The sequence below is a fragment of the Pteropus alecto genome, unplaced genomic scaffold (assembly GCF_000325575.1).
Source record: "Pteropus alecto unplaced genomic scaffold, ASM32557v1 scaffold45, whole genome shotgun sequence".
Taxonomy (NCBI): domain Eukaryota; kingdom Metazoa; phylum Chordata; class Mammalia; order Chiroptera; family Pteropodidae; genus Pteropus; species Pteropus alecto.
Genome location: NW_006442491.1, coordinates 20,440,722 through 20,463,715, shown reverse-complemented (window position 1 = coordinate 20,463,715; position 22,994 = coordinate 20,440,722). Strand labels below are relative to the sequence as shown.

Below are 22,994 nucleotides of genomic sequence, written 5' to 3'. Positions count from 1 at the left end.
TTTCTAGTTTTTTTTTTTAATGTGATGTTTTATTTTATTTTATTTTTTTATGCCTACAGGACCTGGTCTTCCTAGGTGATTTCCCATCTAAATACTAACCAGGCTCAACCTTGGTTAGCTTCCAGGATCAGATGGGATCGGGCGTGTTTAGGGTGGCATGGTCGTAGACTATCTTTTTCTAGTTTTATGAGAAATACTTCCACCCAAGAGTAAAATAATGGGGGAAGGAAGGAGAAGGAACAGGCAGAAAGAAATGAAGATTTTAAAGAACGAGGTCTCTAAAAAAGCCAAGCTGTTTCCATCCCACAGTGATTGCCTCTGAGGCCCAGGGCTTTTACAGGTGTGCACAGCAGATTTAGACAGGAAGCAAGAGCTGTCCTGGAATTAAATTCTTACACCTTTTCCCAGTGCCTAGAATGTTCTCTTATTTGGTGACAAAGGGAAAATCATTCTGGGATACTGGTTCTCAACTGGGGGTGATTCCCCCCATAATGCCAAAGGGACGAATGGCAACATCTAGAAACATTTTTGGTTGTCACAACTTGGAAAGAAGGGTGCTACTGGCATCTAGTACATGGAGGCCAGGAGTGCTGCTAACCATCCACAGTGCACAGGACAGGCCCCGCTCCTGGCCCCAACCCAAAGAATGACCTGGCTTTGTCAGTAGTGCAGTGCTTAAGAAACCCTGTCCTACAGAGAAACTAGGAATAGGCAGGTAACATTGTCTCTGGGGCCATTACGACAGATCCCACCTGGTTCTCAACCCTAGGCAACTCAGGACCAAAACTGAGGCCAACTGACCACACCAGATTACCCACCACATAGCATCATGGGTGTGTCATGACTCTGAAAAGAAGTACTCACCGGGTTTTGATGGTAGGGCTATAGAGGGAACATTTGGTAGAGGAACTGTTTCAGGTCCACTGATTTCCAGTAAATTCTTGTCTAGTTCTTCCTGTTCTAGTTCTTCTAATTCTGCCATGAGCTCATCCTGGTAAAAAGAAACACAAGAATGTGAGAGACACCCCTGGGAATCCCAGCCCTTGGAGTAGTACCTCTTGCCTGATGGCTGAGGGGGCATACTCCCCTTCTGAGAGGGTCAAGGAGAGATGAACTCCAAGTCCACACTCTTTGTGACTCAAACACCCTAAACAAACTTTTCTACTGGTGAACATAACACACAATCGAGCAATTACTGACGTCTTTGGCTACATCCTCCACTAGGCTGTGCGTATCTTGAGAGAAGGGATTGTATCTTTTCATTCCTGTTTTTTATCTCAGAACTGGGCGTATTGAGTGAATATAAGAATATTTGCTGAATTGAAATTAACTTGACTAGTCCATCGAATTCTAGTCTGAAAACATGAAAACCCTGGTGTTGACAGCTGAGAGTAAGAGCCGAGAATATTTGCTGAATTGAAATTAACTTGACTAGTCAGTCCATCGAACTCTAGTTCGAAAACATGAAAACCTTGGTTTTGACAACTGAGGCTAAGAGCCACAGGCTGTTTTATCAGCTACACTATGGAAATCAGCATAAAGAATCAGGTTCAGTGGAGAGGGCCTGGACCTTCAGTGGACTCAAATCTAAGACAGAATGAAGTACTACATTCAACACTTTAAAAACCCGAGTGACTCAGAGTCCTACCTGCTATAGCAGAGACCGGTAGGTGGCCAAATTCCAGACAAATCTCTGCCTGAGGAGTTAGACGTAAATGTTCCTTCTTTGGCTTCACCTTTACCTCACCTAAGAGTTGTCTGAGTACAAATCCTGTAAACTTCTCCAGGCCATGGTCACCTTAGCTGCCCCAGCTATTTGCCCAGAGCCTTTCACGGAAGCAGTGAAGGGTAACTACCTACTTGTCGAAATCAATTATTGACCTAAAGCCTACTAAGGGGGCCCAACAAAGGTTCCTTTACTCTACCTAAGCTTCTACCCCAAACAGTAAAATCATCCCTCAAATTCAAGAACTAGGGAAGGTTAATGCTCTGTACATCCAAGTCTCTGGAGGGATAAGAACTGGTGGTGATTTCCATACCACATGCTTCCTGCCAGAGAACCTTCAATAGCACATCGAAGGGCAGCTGGTGTCATTCATGAAGCTTATGTGATCTGCATGAAACTACTCACCTCATCAAATTCTTCACCAAACCCTACAGGTTTTGAAATAGCTGTTGAAATCTCCTCTGCAAGTTCTTGCTGGTCAGCAATGTCCTGCATTAACTCATCAACTTTATCGATGTCCCTTTAAATGAAAGGGAGAGATGTCATATCGATGATCAGTCTATGTAAAGAGAGTATGTGAGGCAGGAACAAAAACTCTGTTCCACACAACCTTCTTCCCAGCTCCATTCCCTACAAATCACTCCCTGTGAAGAATTAATCTTTATTGTCTTCCTCCTCTCCCTTTAAAATAGAGAATCACAGAATCAAGAAGATGGAGGTGTCCTTAGACATCACCTAGTCCAACACCCTAAGGAAATAAGGTTGAGCAAAGTTAGGTGCCATAATCATAGTCTCTCATGAGACCACAGGACTTTCACTCCTGGGCAAATAGCTGTTCTTCAAGCTCAAAGGCAAGGCAACTCGACAGGGGGAGATAAAAATCACAAATCATAAAACGAAGCCATGCCACTTGACAGGCCCTTCCCATCTACTCAAACCAACTTATGGCTCCTCTACTAGATCTCAAAGGAAAAGTAAACATGCAGAATTATTTTCTATACACTGTCAATCTCAATCGTATAAACATACCATTAATCGATATAATATGTACACAAATACTTCAAAGTGTGCACAGTATTTACTGAGATGTACTTTGTGCTAAGCATCCTGAAGAACATAGAAATGAAACAGACATGAATCGCACTAAGGAAACTAAGTCCAATGAACATCCACTATTTGAAGGATACTTTTCCTACACCCCCATGTTTCTAGAGCAAGGATAAAGAAACTTTTCCTGTAAAGGGCCAAATAGTAAATATTTTGGAATTCGTGGGCCGCATGATCGCTTTCGTAAATATTCAACCCTGCTGTGTAGCACAAAAACAGCCAGAGACAGTAGGTAAATTAATGGGCATAACTATATTTCAGTAAAACTTTATTTATAAAAATAGGTGGCAGGCCTATAGGCTGCATTTTGCCAACCCCTGTTTTAAGCAGGGTTGAGTACCGAAAAGGAAGGAAAAAGGGGCTCCAAGCACCGTCAAATATATGCTGCCAAGTCTAAGCACCAAAAAAAAAAAAAAAGTAGAATTCTGTTCATGGGAGAGACCTGCATTTGGAGCCTAGTGTTACCCTGGCCTTTGATTACAACTGTAACAAGCTTGGTTATCTAGTTTGTTAGGCCACTGTATATGAGGAGTAGCCACATAAAGGAGAGGCTGCTGAAGTCAAGAACATTGGCAATATGACAGCCACAGTAGAGCAAGGACAGAGGCAGAAACTTCCACCAAAAGCATACAAAAGAATAGACAGATCCAAAGCCCTTGATGAACCATGTTTCAGGGCCCCTGACAGCATCAAGAAAAAGTCATGGACATTAGTTCATAAATATCCAAGCTCATAAAAAAAACCAGGGCAAGTCACTTCCCCTCTGTGACATGGCTTCCCCACCTTGATAATCAGAGACCTGGGTAAGAGGACCTTCTAGGGACCTTTCCAGCTTGAAACTAAGCTCATCACAATAACCCTGAATTACTCAGAAAATACTGTTTCATTCCATGAGACCTGTCTCTGAAGGCAAGGTACATGACCCATTTTAGAAAGAGTTCCAAAAAGAATGCAAATTAAAACAAACTCAGGTGCTTGAATGAATAAGTCAAGAGGTCTGCCCAAGGCTTGGGCTCCAGGCATTCCAGGGCCGGCACTGCCCTGCAGCGCGGGTGCCCCCTTCCACCAGCAGGTAGCTACGTACATGTTGTCGTGAGCAGCTTTCATGGCCTTGGCGGCATAGCCCATGTTCTTGAGCACCTCGGTGTTGGTGTTGGCGTTCTCCAAGGCCTCTCGCTGGAACTCAATGGTCGACAGTGTACCATCGATCTGCGCCAGCTGCTTTTCATACCTCTTCTTGCGCTTCAGTGCCTGAAGGGCCGCTGCATAGGGAGAAAACAGGATTTCACAGAGTCCAGACACAGAGTAATAACCTGGAGTTCACTTCTAGGATATCTAGGGTCTTCTTCTTAATTGTGAGAGATGACCCTCAGTTGTTGCTTCCACTATAACAAAGGATTAACAATCCCCTCTATACAAAGGGCACATTCAATTTTCTGAGAAAACTACACAGAATTCACATACTTCAAAATGCAACCAAGCATTTAAGCAAAAGTGCACATTATCTGGTAACCATATACACACAGATCAAAGCATGGAGAGGCATCCAGAGTAAGAATGTGCTCTGAGTCAAAACCCAGCTCACAGACTTAGGTGAGCTACTTAGCTTCCATGATAAGTTCATTGTGAGGAATAAATGAGATAATATGTGTAAGCATCTAGCATAACAATAAGCAGTGGATCCCCAAAAAACATCAGCTCTAATTATGATAAAGCAATTTTAAGGTATCATTTTATGCCAACTAAATTACAAAAATAATAATGACTATATCTACTAATGGATCAGTTGGGATTAAAATGCTCTCTCACACATTGCTGACAAATGTAAATTGTTATGTTTCTAAAAAATATATGGCAACAAACAGCAACAGTCATAATGATGTTCCTGCCCTCTGACCCAGTAATTTCCTTCTGGAAATGTAATCAACAAAGCAGAAAGCCCCATGCCTAAAGATGGTTACTATAGCAATCTCTATCATGGAAAACACAACAAAACATCATCTATCTCGTCTTCTGGCGTGTTAAGGCATGTTAAGAGATCATCTTGTTTTAAGGTCCAGTCAGGACAAACAATTTGACCAAGGTGAATTCATGATGGAGCAGGGGCCAAAACCTCATCTCCCTACTCAAAACCCAGGCTTCCCGCCCCTTACTGTTTCAATTACTCTCTTTACACTAAAAACGATCTTTAGCACACATCTTAGACAGTTCTCAAAGCCAGGAAGGACGCTCAGCACAGACTCAAGTAGAAGGAATGGACTTAGTCAGGGAAGCTGCCCAGCCCCTATCTTGATCTGGAGAGCACTAGCCTTACATACATATGGTCACACATATGCACCCAAGCACACGTGCTCCCCATATCCCCAGGCTCCAGCCCAGAGTCATCTCCTGCAGGCTGTGGGCAACAATCAATTACCTCCCCCACAGGGCTGTGGTTTCTCCACACGTCACATAAATAGGTTCCATGCTCCTTTCAGTCATACTCCCTATTAGCCTAGGATTACATTCCGAGGACCATTTGCCAAGGGCAAACAGGCTTAGCCTGCATGTAAGCAGTCCACAGTTCCTCCAAAAGCAGCAGATAAAATCACCAGGAAAATTCCTCCAGCCAAAAACTAAGGCAAGCTAAACAGAAATTTAAAAAGAAAAGAAAAGAAAAAAACCCTGAAGAAGATCAAACGTGACTCATTAAAAGCTGAAAAGTCACTCAACCTGTTATCTGCCTTGATTCTGGTGTGAATGGCCAGAACGGCATATGACTTCAAGAAATCCAACTTGAAATCACACCCTGGGGTCCCCAAGACCCCTTACTCAATACCTTTACCTTCTGCTAGTACTAAGTCATGCATGCAAAATAAGTACCTCACGACAGCAACCCTTCAAGGTAGAAATGACTGCCCTTTTTAGTAGATGAGAAAACAAACTTCACAGAGGTCACGTAGCTCAGGTCACCAGGTGGTTAAGCAGCAGAAAGGGGACTAAGCCAGGTGCGGAACTCTAAAATCCACACCCTGCCATTCTAATTTTTATGCCTCTCACTTAATGAAAAAGGTAAGATCCTGCCCTGGAGGGAGTGTTAAGAGGACTGTGGGAACATAGAGAAGGGAGTGCAAATCCAACTATGTCATTTCTTCCTTTAAAACCCTCAACAGCTCCCTTGACCCACAGGACAAAGCCTCCATGTGGTTTAATGTGGCCCCCGAGGTCCTGCAGAAAGAAAGGGACTGAGATTCTTGCTACAAGCCAGGTTCTGGGAGCCCCAGTGCCAGATGTGAATCCCTTTGCCACTGACCATTATATAAGAGGGAAGATATTCTGGGAGAGTCCTGGTACATAAATGCTCCAGGCCTGGGACTCCTTCCTCGTGACTTCCTTGGTGCCGAGTTGCTTTTCCACAGAAACCAACCCAAACACATCTCAATCAGCAAGTGATTCTCAAGGTTTCTCAGGCCAATGTCCCATACTTGCCCTTTTACCAGGTCCTCTCCAGCCATCCCCACCACCCATGGCGTAGCCCAACCTATAACAACTTGTCCACCAATCAAAATTCAAGAAGGTAGTCTGAGAGCTTTCTACGTGGAAAGCAAGCAAGGGGCTGTGGCAGTCCCATCTACCTCCTTATTTAATCTTCCTGCAACCCAGTCATGGGGTAGAGATCCCAGATCCATACAAACAAGGAGCCTGGAGATCAGAAAGGTGAAGCAGCTCATCCAAGTCACTCTGTTAAGAGGGCAGAGGAGGGCTCAACCACTGGTCTGTGTAAATCCCCAGGCTTCTGCTCTTCCCACACAGGCTCAGAATGATGGCAAATGACTCTAGGACAGTTCTCGAGAATAATTAAGATGACACAATGGCCTTGCTTTTCAGTGTCCTGAGTGTAGCAGGAACCAAATGTATTCTTCCTTCATTACCACAGATTGAGAAATGCTTTAACTTTCTCTCTAACACGTTTCCAACTGGCAGTGACTCCTTGTATGCCGATCTTACATTTCTCTGATCTCTACTCTTCTTCTAAAATCCCCCAAGCAATAAATGACCTGGAAGCAAATGTCTCAACATACTAGGGAGGTAAGCGACAGTCTTCCCATGAATGAAATAATGTTTATATTATTCACCTTTACAGACCAACATTCAGCACAATGACTAGTACAAATTAAGTGCTTAGTATATATTAAGTTGAATCTTCAAATTCATCTGTTTTTTTTTACATTTTTCATATGTTCTGTACAGTATTCCTCATTTGGGGTGCACCTGTATTTTATCTCCTATGCATCTCTGATTTAGGAGAAATAATAATGTCTCGTTGAAACACAAGCTAAAACAACCATTTGGCAGGTTTCTTTCCCTGAATTCTTCCTGGCTCATAAAATAGGAACTTCTGCAAGCTTCTGCCCTTCCCTTTACCTTCCCTTTATCCTCGCCGTAAAGTATGCCTCTTTAAGATTAGGAAAAGGTCCTGGGCAACAGCCCAGCCTCCAGGGCTACCTTTCCTACTAGCAGAGTTCACGGTCTTCTCTCCTCCATGCAGTGAACACTCCAGGACGGTGTCCAGCAGGGACAGTTTATTTGTTTACCCCCATCTAACTCCTGTGTGTATTTCCCAACTAAGAACTCTTAAAGAGAAAGGGTGCGCGATTATTTTCCCCCTCCATACATGGTTCATGAGTAAAGTAACCTTTAAATTTGACATAGGGTCCGCACTTGGGCTGCAAGAATACGTGTAAACATGTTTGCAACACTTTAACCACTCTCTATCTCGCCAACCTGTGGCACCACGGTGAAGTTTAGCTTAGAGCAAACAAAATGAGTAAAATACCACTCTTCCCGCAGAGTTACACTGAAAGTAAAACAGCCTCCAATCCCAACCTTATTTCTTACCACAAGACTGCTTCTGTATGTAGCCAAAGTTAAGAGCCAAGTTCAATGTTTTACATAAATATATGCTGGCTCTTAATGTCTTCCTTATACTTCTCCAAATTCCTGATGGTTGATTAAAAAAACAAGTACTAGATTCTCATCATAAGAAAAAACAATTCATAACTATGTGAGATGATAGATGTTAACTAAACTTAATGTGGTAATCCATATTTTTGAGATATATATATATATATATCTCAAGTCATTTGTTAAGCACCTAAAACTAATATAATATGTCAAATATATCTCAATAAAATTGGGGATAAAAACAAGTACTGGGTTTACAAGGAGTTTATCTAAACCAAATATTCAGCGAAGGGTTGTACAAAGAAATCCCTTTTCTGCCAAAGAATCTCACTGTCAATCATAAGCACAATGGCTTTAACAACTGAAATCTAACCCAGGCCGATAGAAATTTAAGAGGTTGCTTTTAGATGGAAAAAAATAGTCCTTGGAATCTCCATATTTAATTATGCCTTTGCTAGTTCCAAGAGAGTAATTACAGCAGCAATTACAGAATCTAATAACCAGCTTTATTGGCTCTGAAAGCTGAAGCAAAAACAACTCCAACCATGTTGAAATAAACATTGGTCTCTAGACAGTTGCTTCATTAGACACTCTAAACAGCTATTTGGAGGAAAAATACAGAAGAGATACCTCAAGAAGCAAAGAAACCAGTGGGAAAAGATGTTCAGCCAGGACCGGAAACTCCTTCTACAAGGCATCTGTTAGTGACTGTACAGAAACCATTTTCAGAGAACACATCAGTTCAATATAATTAGATAGGACATTTCTATCTCTTACGCAAAGGCACACTTCACGTCTCTTTGAAGAGTTGCTGAGAAGGGTAAGTTTGCCTGCCCCAATCTGGCGGTATTCACTGTAGGGGCCATTAGCCTAGGGCATCTCAACAGATGCTAAGAAGTCTTAACTGTACACTCATTACTCATACAAAGAGATTCACGCATTGCGGGAAAGGAAAGTCCAGTAATACCCTCTCACTAAATGAATGATGGTGTCTACAGTTCTTTCAAGGAAGGACCCAAGATTCCACATCTGGATTCATCTAGCAGAAGTTTCAAAGGCTGAGAGAAGGAGAGTGCTGCTTCTTTCCCACTCTTAGCATGAACACAATACAAACATACTCTAGAGGACACTTACACACAAATGCAACACAAAGTGAGAATACTGAAGAACCCTCAGCAGCCTGGTCAAGACAGGGCTGTTGGCAGACAGGGAGCTGAGTGAAGCTGAGGGAACAATCATTCAGATGCTCTTTGCTCATTATGCCCATGAATAAACCTCAGATGTTCAGGGTACCCTCAGCCAAGAGAACCATACCTGGCTTTCAAGCCACTAGTCACTTGTTCAAGTCACCTGTCATCTGCCCTGTGTATGTGGGCAAAAAAAGATCCAAAGTTAAAACAACAAAGTTACCCACCAATATCAAAGACTCAACAATGCAGTTATTAGTAACCATCCCTGCACTACACATGGCATCAGATAGCCCACCAAACCTTGACCAAATAAGAGCTCCAATCTTGGCACCAAAAGCAAAGGGGGCTTGCAGGACTCTTGGAAGTCCAACCGGTCACATTAGATAACAGAAAAAATAATGCCCAGAAAAGGTGACACAGCTTACAAGGATCCTACGGCGAGTTAAAGGTTAAAGACAAGGACTAGAACCCAGGACTCTTTTCACCACTTCAACTCTTGTCATCTCCAAATAAAGTTACCATAAATAAACCAGCAGTTCCCCTGACATAAGGAAAATAGTCTGCCTAATGATCTTCCATCCAATTTCCAAACCCTGCCCTTTGCAAACCTCACTTAAAAGCTCATGCTGACACATGAAAAAACTGGAAAGCTATCTGAAATGCTCTCCTAAGTTTCCAGTTAAAACAAAGAGGAAAAAAGAATGAAAAAGAGGTGCTAGTTAGCTTGGTTCCAGAGTACTTTCCCCAAATTGGTAGTTGTTCCTGCTTGTGGTTTCAGAAGACAGGGGCATAGCTGGACTCTCCTTTCTCTGAGATGAGATCTACAGCAGGGGTCCCCAACGACAGGCTGCAGGCTAGTACGTCTGTGGCCTATTAGGAACTGGGCTGCACAGCAGGAAGTTAGCGGAGGTTGAAAGAGCGAGGAAGTTTCCTCTATATTTTGCAGCTGCTGCCCAGCGCTAGCATCACCGCCTCAGCTCCACCTCAGATCATCAGGCATTAGATTCTCAAAGGAACACCGGTCCCTGGTGCCAAAAAGGTTGGAGACCGCTGATCCTTAGGACCTACAAAAAGTTCTCTAAAACCAAAGTGCAACTTTAAGCCCAGACAGGGGCTGTTTTTATGTCCATCATTGCTGTGTTCCAGGTTCACCTGTGGAAAAGAGGGCCTCCTCCTGTAGAAGGAACACTGTCCCTCACACTGTTGTATTTATTCCCACACGGCTGGGGAATTCAAGCTAGAGGTGCAGACAGCATTTTTCAGAGTAGTCTCCTTCTCTGTTAGGTATCTCCCTGTTTCCCTAATTTCCTTTCTGTGGCCTGGAGCTAATGCACTCCATTTAGAGATGGTAAAATAAGTACTTGTGCATAACCAGAAAAACAGAGTCTGAAACACAGCTGACTTCATCAGCAAACACACAGGAAGTACAGTACTCACTGCAAGGGGGAAATTCTAGAAAGAAAGCAGCCCCTCATCTGTTTAACAGGGACAAAGATGAGAAGGGTAAATGAGATGCTCTTTCTAAGGTCTTCTTCCAGCTCTAACAATATGTGAACCTATATAGTTCTGAGATTGTTCAGTAACTGACTGAAACAAATACCAAAGGTTTTTTTAGACCAATCCTCCACGATATTTTGAGTATTTCACATAATCAAGTTTTTCCTGTCCAATGAGATTAGCAGTGCCTCTGGCAGACTCCCTGAGTTAAGGAGTTAGAGCTGGGGAGACCAAAACAGCTACAGTTTATAGGACAGGGTACATAGAGGAGAGAGCTGCAGTAGGGGATTAGGGAGACAAACTCTGGAGGTCTACACAGAGTTGCCCCTCAAGTATACAGAATACTGATCAGCATATGTGTATGAAGAAATTGCTGAGGTCAGAGAAAGACCTACTCACCAGGATTAGAGAGAATAGTACCAGGTGATCACATGGGGTCAGTTAGTTATAGTGCCTACTTCTCAGTCATACTGGAAAACCTCATAACTCATGGGGCTTTGGGTAGAGTATTCAGAAAGGTCTTGTCTCAATAGCAGGGAATAACTACCCCTACTAGATAAATATTGCTCGGGGCCCACCTAAAAACAAGACCCAAAAGGACAAATTGTTATCAAAGAAATTATGCCCAAACAAAGCTTATTTATGGAAATACAGAAATATCCAGTAAGCAACAGGGTAAAATTTACATTTGACATCGAATCAAAAGTTACCATGCAATGAAGCAGGTAATACTATCCAAAATGCAGAGAAAAATCAATGAACTCCAAATAACCCAGAACTAATACAGATGGAGAGTTAGCAAGGACTAAAAATTCAAGGAGGCACACAAAGACATATTTTTTAAAAGACCCAAATTGAGCTTCTGGGAAGTAAAATTACAGGATGGGATTAGTAGCAGATTAGACATTGCAGAAGAAACAATTTGTAAACTTGAAGACATAGCAATAGAAACTACCCAAAATAAAAGAGAGAAAAAAAGAATTTAAAAAATGAACAAAGCATCAATGAGTTGTGAGATAACTATGTAAGTGTAACTGGAGTTCTCAGAAGAAAGAAATAGATAAAAAAAAAAATTTCAAGAAATAATGGCTGATACTTTTTCAATCTGACAAAAAAGTATAAACCCACAGATCCAAGAAGCTCAATAAACCGAACATAGAAACATGAGGAAAACTATATCATAATAAAATTGCTCAAAGCCAGTGATGAAACGAAAATCTTAAAAGTAGCCAAAGAAAAAAGTACACATTACATATAAAGCAACAAAGAGAAGAATGACAGATTTCTCAGAGGAAACAATACTAGCAAGACAATGTAACACTATTTTAAAAGTACTGAAAGGAAAAAAAACAACTGTCAACCTAGAATTCTAAACCCAGTGAAATCTTTTAAAAATGAAGGCAAAATAAAGATTTTGTCAGACAAAGAAAAGCTGAAAGAGTTCATTACCAGCAAACCCAGACTACAAAATATTTTAAAGGAAGTCCTTTAGGCAGAAGGAAAATGATACCAGATGAAAATATAGCTCTATAGAGACATATGAGAAGCACCAGAAGGGAGAAATACAGGGGTAAACATATAAAGCTTTTTAATTACTTAAATCTCTTTTTTAACAACAAAAATATATATGTAGTGTGGGGTTTAGAACATGTAAAACACATGACAAGAGCACATAAACCACAAGAGAAATGGCAGTGTACTATATTGTAAGGCTCATATACTATTTGTAAGGTGGTAACAAAATCACTTGAAAGTAGACTACAATAAGCTAAAGATGTACATTATAAACTCTAAAGCAAACACTAAACAGTTACAGCTAATAAGCCAATAAACGAGATAAATGAAATCATAAACATACTCAATCCAAAAGAAGGCAAAAAAAGAGAAAATAGTGTGAACAAAGAACAGATGACACAAACAGAAAAAAAGAGTGAGATGACATTTAATCTAACCATATCAATAATTATATTAAATGTAACTTTCTAAACACCCTAATTAAAAGGCAGAGATTGTTCGATTGGATTTTTATTTTTTTAAAGATCCAACTATACACTGCGTACAAGAGACACATTTCAAATATAAACAGGTTAAAAGTAAAAGGATGGAAAAAGATATACCATGGTTACACGAATCGAGACAGCTGGAGTGGCTATATTAATTAACTTACCAGACAAAAGTAGATTTCAGAGCAAAGAATATTACCAGGAATAAAAAATGTCATTTCATAATGATACAGAGGTCAATTTCTCAGGAGGACATATTATAAACATTTATACATCTAATAACAGTTTTAAAATATCTGAAACTAAAATGCCTAGAACTGCAATGAGAAATAGACAAATCCACAAGTACGGTCAGATTTTTTTTTAATTTATTGGGGTGACACTGGTTAATAATCTTATATAAGTTTCATGTATGTAATTCAATAACATATCATATGTATACTATATTGGGTGTTCACCACCCAAAGTTAAACTTCCTTCTGTTACCATGTATTTGACCCTCTCTATGTTCATCTACCTCCCTCCTTCCCGCTTTCCCTCTGGTAACTACTAAACTGTTGTCTGTGTCTATGAGTTTTTGTTTGTCTTGTTCATTTGTTGCTTTCAGTTTTATATCCCAAATCTAAGTAAATGATATGGCTCTCAACTTTGTCTCATTTATTTCGCTTAGAATGATAATCTCAAGATCCATCCATGTTGTCACGAATGGCAGTACAGTCAATTTCAATACCCATTTTCAATAACTGATAGAATGAGTAGACATAAAATAAGTAAGGATATAGAACAGCACAATCAGTAAAATTGACCTAATTGACATTTGTAGAACACTTTACTGCTCCCAGCAGAATACTCATTCTGTCCTTGGGTATACGGAACATTTACCATAATAGACCATATTCTGGGCCATAATACAAGTCTCAATAAATGCAAAAGAATTCAAGTCATACAACGTTCTCTCTGACCACAATGAAATTAAATTAGAAATCATAAACAGAAGATTTCTGAAAAATCCCCAAATATCTGAAAACTAAATAACATATTGCTAAATAACCCATGGGTCAAAAAAGAAATAAAATGAGAAATTATGAAGTATTTTGAACTGAATGAAAATGAAAACACAACATATCGAGATTTATAGAATGCCACCAAAACAGTATGTAGAGGGAGAAATTTATAGCATTAAATCCCTATATCAGAAAAGAAAAAAGACCTCGAATCAACAACCTCAGCTTCTACCTTAAGAAATCAGACAGGAGACCGAAAAAAATGCGTAGATTCATCCCTCTGGTGACCAACTCAAAGTTGTGATGGAAACAAGGAGCAGCAGCAAGGAAAAATCACCTGGGATCTAGATGAACAAGCCATACAAATAGGGAAAAATACAAGAAATCACCCTACATCGGCAGAAGGCAGGAAAGGGTGAGGACACAGGCCTGCCCAGTCTCGAGCAGCTGAGTGAGATGGAGGCTGCCGCAGAGGCAGAAGCCTCTTAAAAGGGCAAGTCCATGAGCAGATTTTCGCAGTGACAGACCTGCTCACTCTGAGCACCAGTGCCAATTCAGCTGCGTGTAGGGGGCACCAGGGACTTACAGGGAGACATTGTCGGAATGAGGGCCAAAATGAGACTTGCTCTGTACAGAAGTGCCAGCAGTATCCATTGTTCACTGTTGAGCCCTCCCGGCTACCAGCGTGCCAGACACAGAGGCCGCCATAGCCATGAAGTCATCGAACTGGATAACAGAGGTCACTCCACCCAGAGGATTCCCTGAAATTCGCCTCCCCTAACTCACGGCCTCACTCAAGCCACATCCAGGTATATCCTTAGCGAGTTGGGTGCTCCTTGCTGAGCAGCGCCTAGACTCACACTGGAGCCAGCTGGCCTGTTTCTGGTGTAGCCTTTTGAGGCAATGATAAGCACAACATCTGTGGATTACCTGCTGAATCTTAACAGGTGGCCCCAGAGGGATAGAGGCTTGGGCTAAATTTGGCCTGCAGCTGAACCCCTCTCAGGACTGTGCCACTGGACAGACATCTAGTTCACAAATCCACACTTCAATAAGACCGGGAGACTTGGGAGCTTTGCTTAATACATAGAAACAGACACGGAAAGACAGCCAAAATGGGAAGACAAAGAAGCAGAAACCATATAAGAGAATGGAACACAGATCCAGATATAATGGAGTCAAGTAATCTAAAAGATGTAGAGTTCAAACACTGGTTATAAAGATGCTCAATGAACTTTTGGGAAATGTATATAAATTCAGTGAGAACGTCAACAAAGAGATAACAAACATAAAAATGGAAATGAAAATTACAAAAGGGAACTAGTCTGAAATGAAGAAAACATTATCTGAGATGAGAAATATATTAAATGGAATAAACGAAGTGAATAAAGAAAAGGATCAAATGACCTAGCTAGAGGATGGGAAAGCCAAGGACATTCAATCAGAATGACAAGAGATAAGAAGCCAAGACTATAAAAATAATTTAAGGAGCATATGAGACACTATTAAGGGTCCAAATATCCGTTTGATCGGCGTAACTGAAGAAAATCAAGATGCTGAACAGCTATTTGAAGAAATAATGATGGAAACTTCCCTAACCTGGTGAAGGAAGCTCAGAGAATTCCAAAAGTCAGGGATCCAAGAGGCCCACACCAAGACACATCATAATTAAAATGTCAAAGGTTAAATACAAAGAAAGAATACTAAAAGCAGCAAGAGAAAAACAAATAATTACTTATAAGGAAATACCCATAAGACTGGCAGCTGATTTCTCAAAAGAAACTATGCAGGACAGAAGGGCTTGGCAAAAAATATTCAACAGGATGAAGACCCAGGATCTACAACCTTTAACGAAAAAAAAAATGTATCAAAAACAGGAATAAAGAATGGTAACAACTACATTCCTATCAATAAATACCTTAAATGGAAAAGAATTAAGTGTGCCAACCAAGGGATGGAGTGGCTAAAAGGATGAGAAAACAAGACCCCCACATATGAAAAGGAAGGGAATGGAAAAAGATATTGCTGTGATGAACCTAGAAGGTATTTAAGTCAGACCGAGAAATATAAACGCTATATGATTTCACTTATATGCAGAAGTTAAAGAATAAAAAGAACAAACTAATCAAAAACAGACTCTCAAATATAGTGGACAATTTGGTGATGGACAGAGGAGAGGCGGGTTTGCGGGGCTGGGAGAATAGGATGAAGGGTTAAAGAAGTACAAATTAGTAGCTGACGGATGGTCATGGGGATGGGAAGCAAGGCATAAGGAATGCAATTATGTTGGCTAGGTGGAGGGTCAGGGGAGGGAAGGAGCAATTGGGGGGATCATTTTTACGAATTATATAGATGTCTAACCAATGTACTGTATACTTGAAACTAATTAAAATAAATAAATTTTTTAAAAAAATTAGACAAAGAGCAAACGAAATCCAAAGCAAGCAGAAGAAACGGAGTGAGGATCAACATGAAAATCAAGAATTAGACCTTGTTCATGACACTTTGCTATGGAACCATGGGTAAAAATGATACAGTCTCAAGGCTGAAGGAACTCACTAACCAAAAGGGAAATGGACAATGTGATATGACGTAGGTAAGCACAGGGCACTGTGGGAGCCCAGAGGAAGGGAACCTAATCTTTGGAGCTAGCATATATTTTAAAGGGTGATAAGATATAGCCAAGAGGGACATATCCCAGGCAGGAGAAACACAGAGGCATGAGAGAATGGGGGATGAAATAAGGAAAGACTTAAAAAAGCCCTAGAAAGAAAATCAAGAACAGGCTTTTATGTCTTATAAGGAGTTGCTGGACTTTATCCCAGGGTTAGAGAGGAAAGACATTAAAGGATTCTAAGCAGGACAATGGACGTGATCAGATTTGCATTTCAGAAAGATCTCTCTGGCTGCTATGGGGAGAAAGGACTGGCAACCACTGTAATAACCCAGAGGGTTTGGATTTTAAGGGCCTGAACTAAGACCACAGTAGAGGGTCAGACCAGGAGAGGATGAAGTTGAGAGAGACCAGGAGAGATGACTCCATGGGCTTCTAATCCTGTTTGAATGTGCAGGGTAAGGAAATTGAGAGTCAGGAACAAGTTCCAGGTTCCTGGCCAAGGCAAATGGGTGGCTGACATGCCATTTCTCAAAGACCAGTGACTTAGGGAAGAGAAACTGGGTCGGGAAGGGAGAAACCATTCTCATCAGGTCTTTCTGTGGGGCTGTGGACTTCAAAATTCAAATTAGTACCTGAAATTTAAATCAACATCCTCTAAATCCATAAGATGAAAAAGAAGAAGTTCAGGGATGTCTGAGTAGGTCAAATCTAAAGAATTTCTTATAATACTGTAAAGAACACAGGATCCAAAGGTAACCTAATTACTTCCATTTAGGCATGTGTGTGTCAGGAGAATATACAGGTATATGTTTGTAATTTACAGAGACTATCTCTGGGCCTTGAAATTGGTTACCTCTGGAAGGTGCACTGAGGGGCTGGGGCAGGGAAGGCATTTTGTAAATTATGTACCATTTACACTATATGTAATCAAAACAAACAAACATTTACTTAAAACATCAAGTATTTGCTAAAAACACCTATGCCTGTCAGTGGAGCTGTGGTCTGGTTCACCAGTAGAGTAAAGGCATTAACTGTTCTCCTCTCCTCAGCCCCCCAACCTGCCAGGTCTCAGAATGGATGCTCTTAGCTGGGCTTACTCAGGGTGACCAGGTTCTTGGCTGAGACAGAGGGGCGCACAGCCTGCCCTTGGCTTCCGTTCCCAGGCTAGGATGAAATGTTTCTTTTCTGACTGGCTGTTCTTACTCTACTTCCAACTGAATCCATGCCAACAAGAGCCCCCTCTGCCCGTGCAAGCATGAGAGCACCCTGGCAACTGAGATGAGAATAGAGGTCTGGGAGCTAGGGTCGTTTGTGGGGAAGTGGGAAGGGGGAAAATGCCAGCAGAAAAATACTTTCCAGCGTTTTTCCAAAGCAAAAAAGAAAACCAAACCCTTTTCTCCTTTTAGAATCAGAGACATAAGGGGGTTGTAGAGACAAATCACCCTCCCCTACCCAAATGGCAGCAAGGGAAGAAGAGCAAGAGGAGCCATAGGAAACTGGTGTCAAGAAAAAAAAGTGGTCTTGCCTTGCTTTCCCCCAAAATGGGGGCACAGACTCTCAGAGTCCTGGAACCCTAATGCGTATCTCTATTTTCACACTGCCTGTTAATTTAACTAGAATGTGAGCTCCTGGAGGAACTATTTCTCCCTATCTCAGTATCCTTGGTACATAGTAGGTGCTCAGAGGGATGACTGGTTACACAAACACATTCTTGGAGAATAAATCTGACCTTGTTTGTACAGAGGAGAAAACTAAGGCCCAGGGAGGTACAGGCACAGAATAGGTGCTCGGTAAACTGTTGAATGAAAGCCTGGTAGAGGGGTGAGCCTAGGACCAGAACCCAGGTCTCCAGGCCTACCCCACAAGCCCTGCTGGAGCTGGAAAAGAATGGATGAGCAGGAGCAGTGAACTCTACCAGGGAAGAAGAAAAAAGTACAGGAGAAATTATTTTCCTGAGGAACAACCTATTCAGACTCCAAGCCTGCCTCCCTGGCCATAGGATGGAGCAGGCTTGTGATCCAAGCTAGGCTACACAACAGCCTCCTCTTTGATTATGGTAATTGGTTTAGTCATAAGTACATGACCCAAGCAGCCAATCAGACTCCTTCTGTGGGATTTTTCTAACAATGCCAGGAGAGAAATGGAGTAGAAGGAAGTAGAGACTTTACCTCCCACCCCAGGATCCAAAGTTGTAAGTCAAAGCAGCCTGTAATCATGGCCCAGACTCACCAGGAAGTCAGAGAGAATGAGTAAGCATGCAGAGAGATCAGCTCCACCCTGCCCTTTCCCACAGTCATGTGAGTCAGTAAGTCCCCCTTCTGCAATCAACGTAAGCCTGTAGGAGCTGGCATTCGTCACAGGCAACTAATCGCCGGCAACTGAAAATAGACTGGCCAATTCAAGGACTGAGGTAAAACAGAAAAATAGCAGAGGAGAGAAGTCAGAGCAGGTATCTTCAACTTGGGGTCTGTGGAGCCCTAATACAACACACAAAATTTCACATGTCCTATAACATGTAGTTTTCTGAGGAAACAGTACTTACCGGATTTACAAAAGGGATGATCCCCCAAAGAGTTAAAAATGAGGGAGCTAGAGAAAAAGCAGGCAGATATTCCCAAAGCCAGGGCTTCCTGATGAGGGTATCTCAGGAATTCTTGATTAGTCTGCCAAGTTCCGTAGGTCTACTTCCTAACAAATTCCATCTCCCAATCCTGCTGCCCCAACTTCCTTCATGCCTTTCCCACTTCAATCGCCTCTGCACAACAAAATTGATGTTTTCTTCTAGCTACTCTCTGCCTTCAGCAACTTTGGTGCCTGGTTGCTTACTCCAAATTCTGAGTAGGGTGACCATACTCAGGTGACCTAGGAAAACATCCCGGTTTTCCTAGGACAGTCCCAGTTGATAGCTGCTATACCAAAGTAATTATTAATGGCACCCCTTTGACTCTCATAAGTATATTGACTTGGAAAACATAAGGTCACCCTGCCTCCCACGAATCATAAGAATCTCTCTTTCCCCTTTATTCCTCAGCCACAGACCCTGTCACTTGGTAGGGAGATATATACAACAAAGGTTTGGGAGCTCTCAGGGCAAAAAGGCATCTTGAGAGGACAGGGCTGACTTTTGGCTGAGCAGCACCATGGCAGTCGGCAAGAACAAGCACCTTATGAAAGGGGGGAAAAAGGGAGCCAAGAAGAAAGTGGTTGACCCATTTTCTAAGAAAGATTGGTATGATGTGAAACTATATTCAATATAAAAAAAAATTAGAAAAACCCAAGTCACAAGAACTTAAGGAACCAAAATCACATCTGATGTTCTCAAGGGTCATGTTTTTGAAGTGAGCCTAGCTGTTCTTTAGAATGATGAAGTTGCATTTAGAAAATTCAAGCTAATTACTGAGAACGTTCAGGGCAAAAACTGCCTAATTTCCATGGCACAGATCCTACCCATGACAAAATGTGCTCCATGACCATAAAATGACAGACCATGATTGAAGCTCATGTTGATCTCAGGACTACTGATGGTTATTTGCTTTGTATATTCTGTGTTGGTTTTACTAAAAAACACAACAATCAGATTTGGAAGACCTCATATGCTCAGCATCAACAGGTCCACCAAATGCAGAAGATGATGATGGAAATCATGACCTGAGAGGTGCAGACAAATGACTGGAAAGAAATGGTCAATAAATTGATTTCAGATAGCATTGGAAAAAGCAGAGAAAAGGCTTGCCAATCTATTTATCTGCTCCAAAAGTCTTAGAAAAGTCAAAGTGCCGAAGCAGCCCAATTTTGACCTGGGAACACTCATAGAACTCATAGTGAAGGTAGCAGTTCTAGAAAACCTACTGGGATGAGACAGATGCTAAAATCGAATGCACTGATGGGTATGAGCTCCCAGTCCCAAAATCTGTTTAAAATTCAGATTTTTAATGGTGACAAATAACATCTATTTGTAATGTTTAAACAAAAAAAGAGAGAGGACAGGGCCATTTCTTCTCCTACATGCACTCTGGCCAATCTACCCAGGTAAGAGGGATAAGGTGGAGTTTGGCTAAAGTCCTATTTACACACACACACACACACACACACACACACACACACACGCACGCGCGCACACACACACACACACACACACACACACTCTCTCTCTCTCTCTCTTTCTCATCTTTAGGAGAACTTGCCTCTTATTTCTACACTTACGCTCCCTGGCTGAGGAGCCAGGTGGTTAACAATTCCTACCTCCTTTCCCATAGCCTTTGCTGCCCCTCCCAATTCTGACAGACCTGGATTAAGGCTGGAACATGGAAAGCAACATCAGCCTCCCCTTTCTTAGGGGCTGGAAAAGCCTCCCTTCCCACAGTTCATCAGCCTAAGCCACAGCTCCCAGCTCTTCAGCATACAGAAAAGGCAGGCCCCTCCAGCAGCTCGAGCAACCAGCACCCAAGAACAAGAGAACTGCGTCCAGGGTAGGGCCCTGTGTGGTCAGCTGTGTATGTATTCTTGGCTGTAAGGGGATTGTGCTGGATGCTTGCTCACAAGGTTGTGGGTTGGACTGTGTGGGCTGGGGAAGGGAGGAGGAGGAAAGAGAGCATGCGGCTTTGAGTGGGGGTGCCTTCTCTGGTTCCTTCTCGGCTTGTCACCAGTGGTTTTTCTAAACACAGACCTTAACATTCCACACCCGTTTAAAAACCCTGCACTGGCTTTCATTCTCTGTAGCCTCCTCAGCCTTCCAGTTCTCCTCAAATGCCCTTCTCATTCTTCACCTGTCTAGATCCCACTGGTCTTGCAGGGCTGTCCAGGCAGCAGCTTCTCAATCACCCTACTCCTCCAGGCTGGGCTAGGAACCTTCTCCTGCATGCTTCTGCACCACTCTTGCTAAAAGCTGTAATGTCCTAATGCTATACTGTTACTGACACCCCCCTAGAGTAGTGAACCTCCAGGGGACAGTCCCTGATTTTGACGAGGTGCTCAAGCCCACATTTGAATGAATGAGGAGCAATGCCTACAGTCTGGTCAATCACTGCTCAGCTAATGGTTTTCAAGGACTCCTGGGCTTTGGGAAAATGTTTTAGAAGTTCTTTAAACAACCAAGCATTTTCTACCAAGCCAGAAGGATTTAAACCACCCAAGGACCAGCCGTCATTGCTTCTTCACATGAACTAAAAACCCTAACACCAGCCTGAGATCCTTATAACTTTGGGAGAGAGCTCTAATGAGATTTTTATCCCTGCCAGTCCTCTGTGAAATCACAAGATCCCACTCACTGGTCTACCTCCCAGGGTCAATGCAAGAATAAAGAATCTGTTCCTGGCCTTAACCTCTGGGAATATAATGAAGAAAGTGATGGCAGTTCTCTATTTCTGTTCTTTGCAAAGCTTTTGAGAAGACATGCTAATAATAATAGCTGGGAAGACCCCTTCCTTATCTCTCTCCCCCGCAAACCTTTTATTATTTTCTGATTCAGGTCAAATCTCATTGCAATTAATTTCCTGGGACTGGCCAAATTCTAATACTGGAGTGAAATTCATTTTTATCAACAACTGGTTGAAACAACTGGGTCACAGTCAGATAATCCTCAGTTATCATGAGGTGGAAGTCAGGCAGACCTGGGTCCATATTCTGGCTTTATCCCTTATGATCTGGCGATCTTGGGTGACTACTAGGCTTTAACTTCCTCATTTATAAAATGGTATTAAGACAGTAAAATAATACTGGCCAGAACTACAATGTCTATCACCTAGGAAAGGATCAGCAAACATTAAATGAATGAGATTCTATGTTAAAAAAAAAAAAAAATCCCATAATAATTACTCCTAAATGGCTCTTTCCAAGACTTATTAGTTGGGTGACCTTGAGCAAGTCACTTAACCTCTCCAAGGCTCACTGTCCATGAGCATGAAATAAGGATAATAACATCTGTAATCTCACTGGACCATATGATATTACAAGGCAGCAAATGAAAGGCACTGGTATAGCACAATACCTGATAGATACTCAATAAATCTTCACTCTTTTCCCCTTCAATATGGCAAGAGTGAAAACTGAGGCTTAAAAGTTAACTTCCCCAAGATTGCAGTTAGTAAGTGATGATGCCTAAATTCAAACACAGTTTTTCTGACTCCAGAGCTCTTATTATTACTACTCCCATTTTACAGATGAGGACACAGACTCAGAGAGACCAAACAGCTAATCTCAATGGCAGACATCAAATTTAAGCACCCTTCTGCTCAATGACTTAATTGGTAGAAAAAAATCCGAATGAAAACAGATTGGGCGAAACAATGTAAATGTACTTAATGTCACAAAACTGTACACTTAAAAATCATTAAAATAGTAAATTTTATGTTATATATATTTTATCACACAGACAAAAACAAATAGATTGGTTCATGAGTTTGCTATCTAGTCTTCCCTTCTGAATACTGCAGTTTATAACCATATTTGTAAGAATAATAAAACTGTTGGACTAACTTCAAACTGCACAGAATAACCATAAACCAACACGGGGGAAGAGGCGAGGAGGGTGTAATAATTTCTGTTCCCTTGAACAATACACAACAGCGCTAGATTATAATCTGATTGTTTAGAAAAGAACATAAAGAAAGGAATGTCCAAAAGCAGGCTTTCTACCAAGGCTTCAGGGGTTCCCCATGTAGTCCATTAAAAAACAAAAAGATAAGGAGGATAAACGCTGAAAAGTCTCCAGCCAATTAAAATCTTTAATTCTGGCCTAAGTAGTCCCTTACTGTGGGGCTCCCAGAGCCCTCCCCACAGATGACTGACAGCCTCACAGTCTTCTCTGCCCCGCCACTCTCCCCTCCCCTCCTCCTTTGGTACTTTGGTCTTCTTGGCTCTAAATGCTGTGGAGAACCATCCAACGCTCCTGCCATTCCATTTACCCTC

General features: G+C 41.7%; 1 protein-coding gene and 1 pseudogene across 1 annotated transcript in view; one reads left to right on the top strand and one right to left on the bottom strand.

Moving 5' to 3' along the window:
• The window catches only part of CHMP4B (charged multivesicular body protein 4B), a 41,959-nt gene that overhangs the window by 695 nt on the left and 18,270 nt on the right, over positions 1-22,994 (bottom strand). Inside the window, exons 2-4 of the mRNA XM_006921730.2 lie at positions 3,918-4,095; positions 2,132-2,246; positions 865-991 (exon numbers count right to left, since the gene is read on the bottom strand). Coding sequence (XP_006921792.1) covers positions 865-991; positions 2,132-2,246; positions 3,918-4,095 — 420 coding nt within the window. The remainder of the gene's footprint in view (positions 1-864; positions 992-2,131; positions 2,247-3,917; positions 4,096-22,994) is intronic.
• On the top strand, positions 15,903-22,878 carry LOC112471012 (annotated as a pseudogene).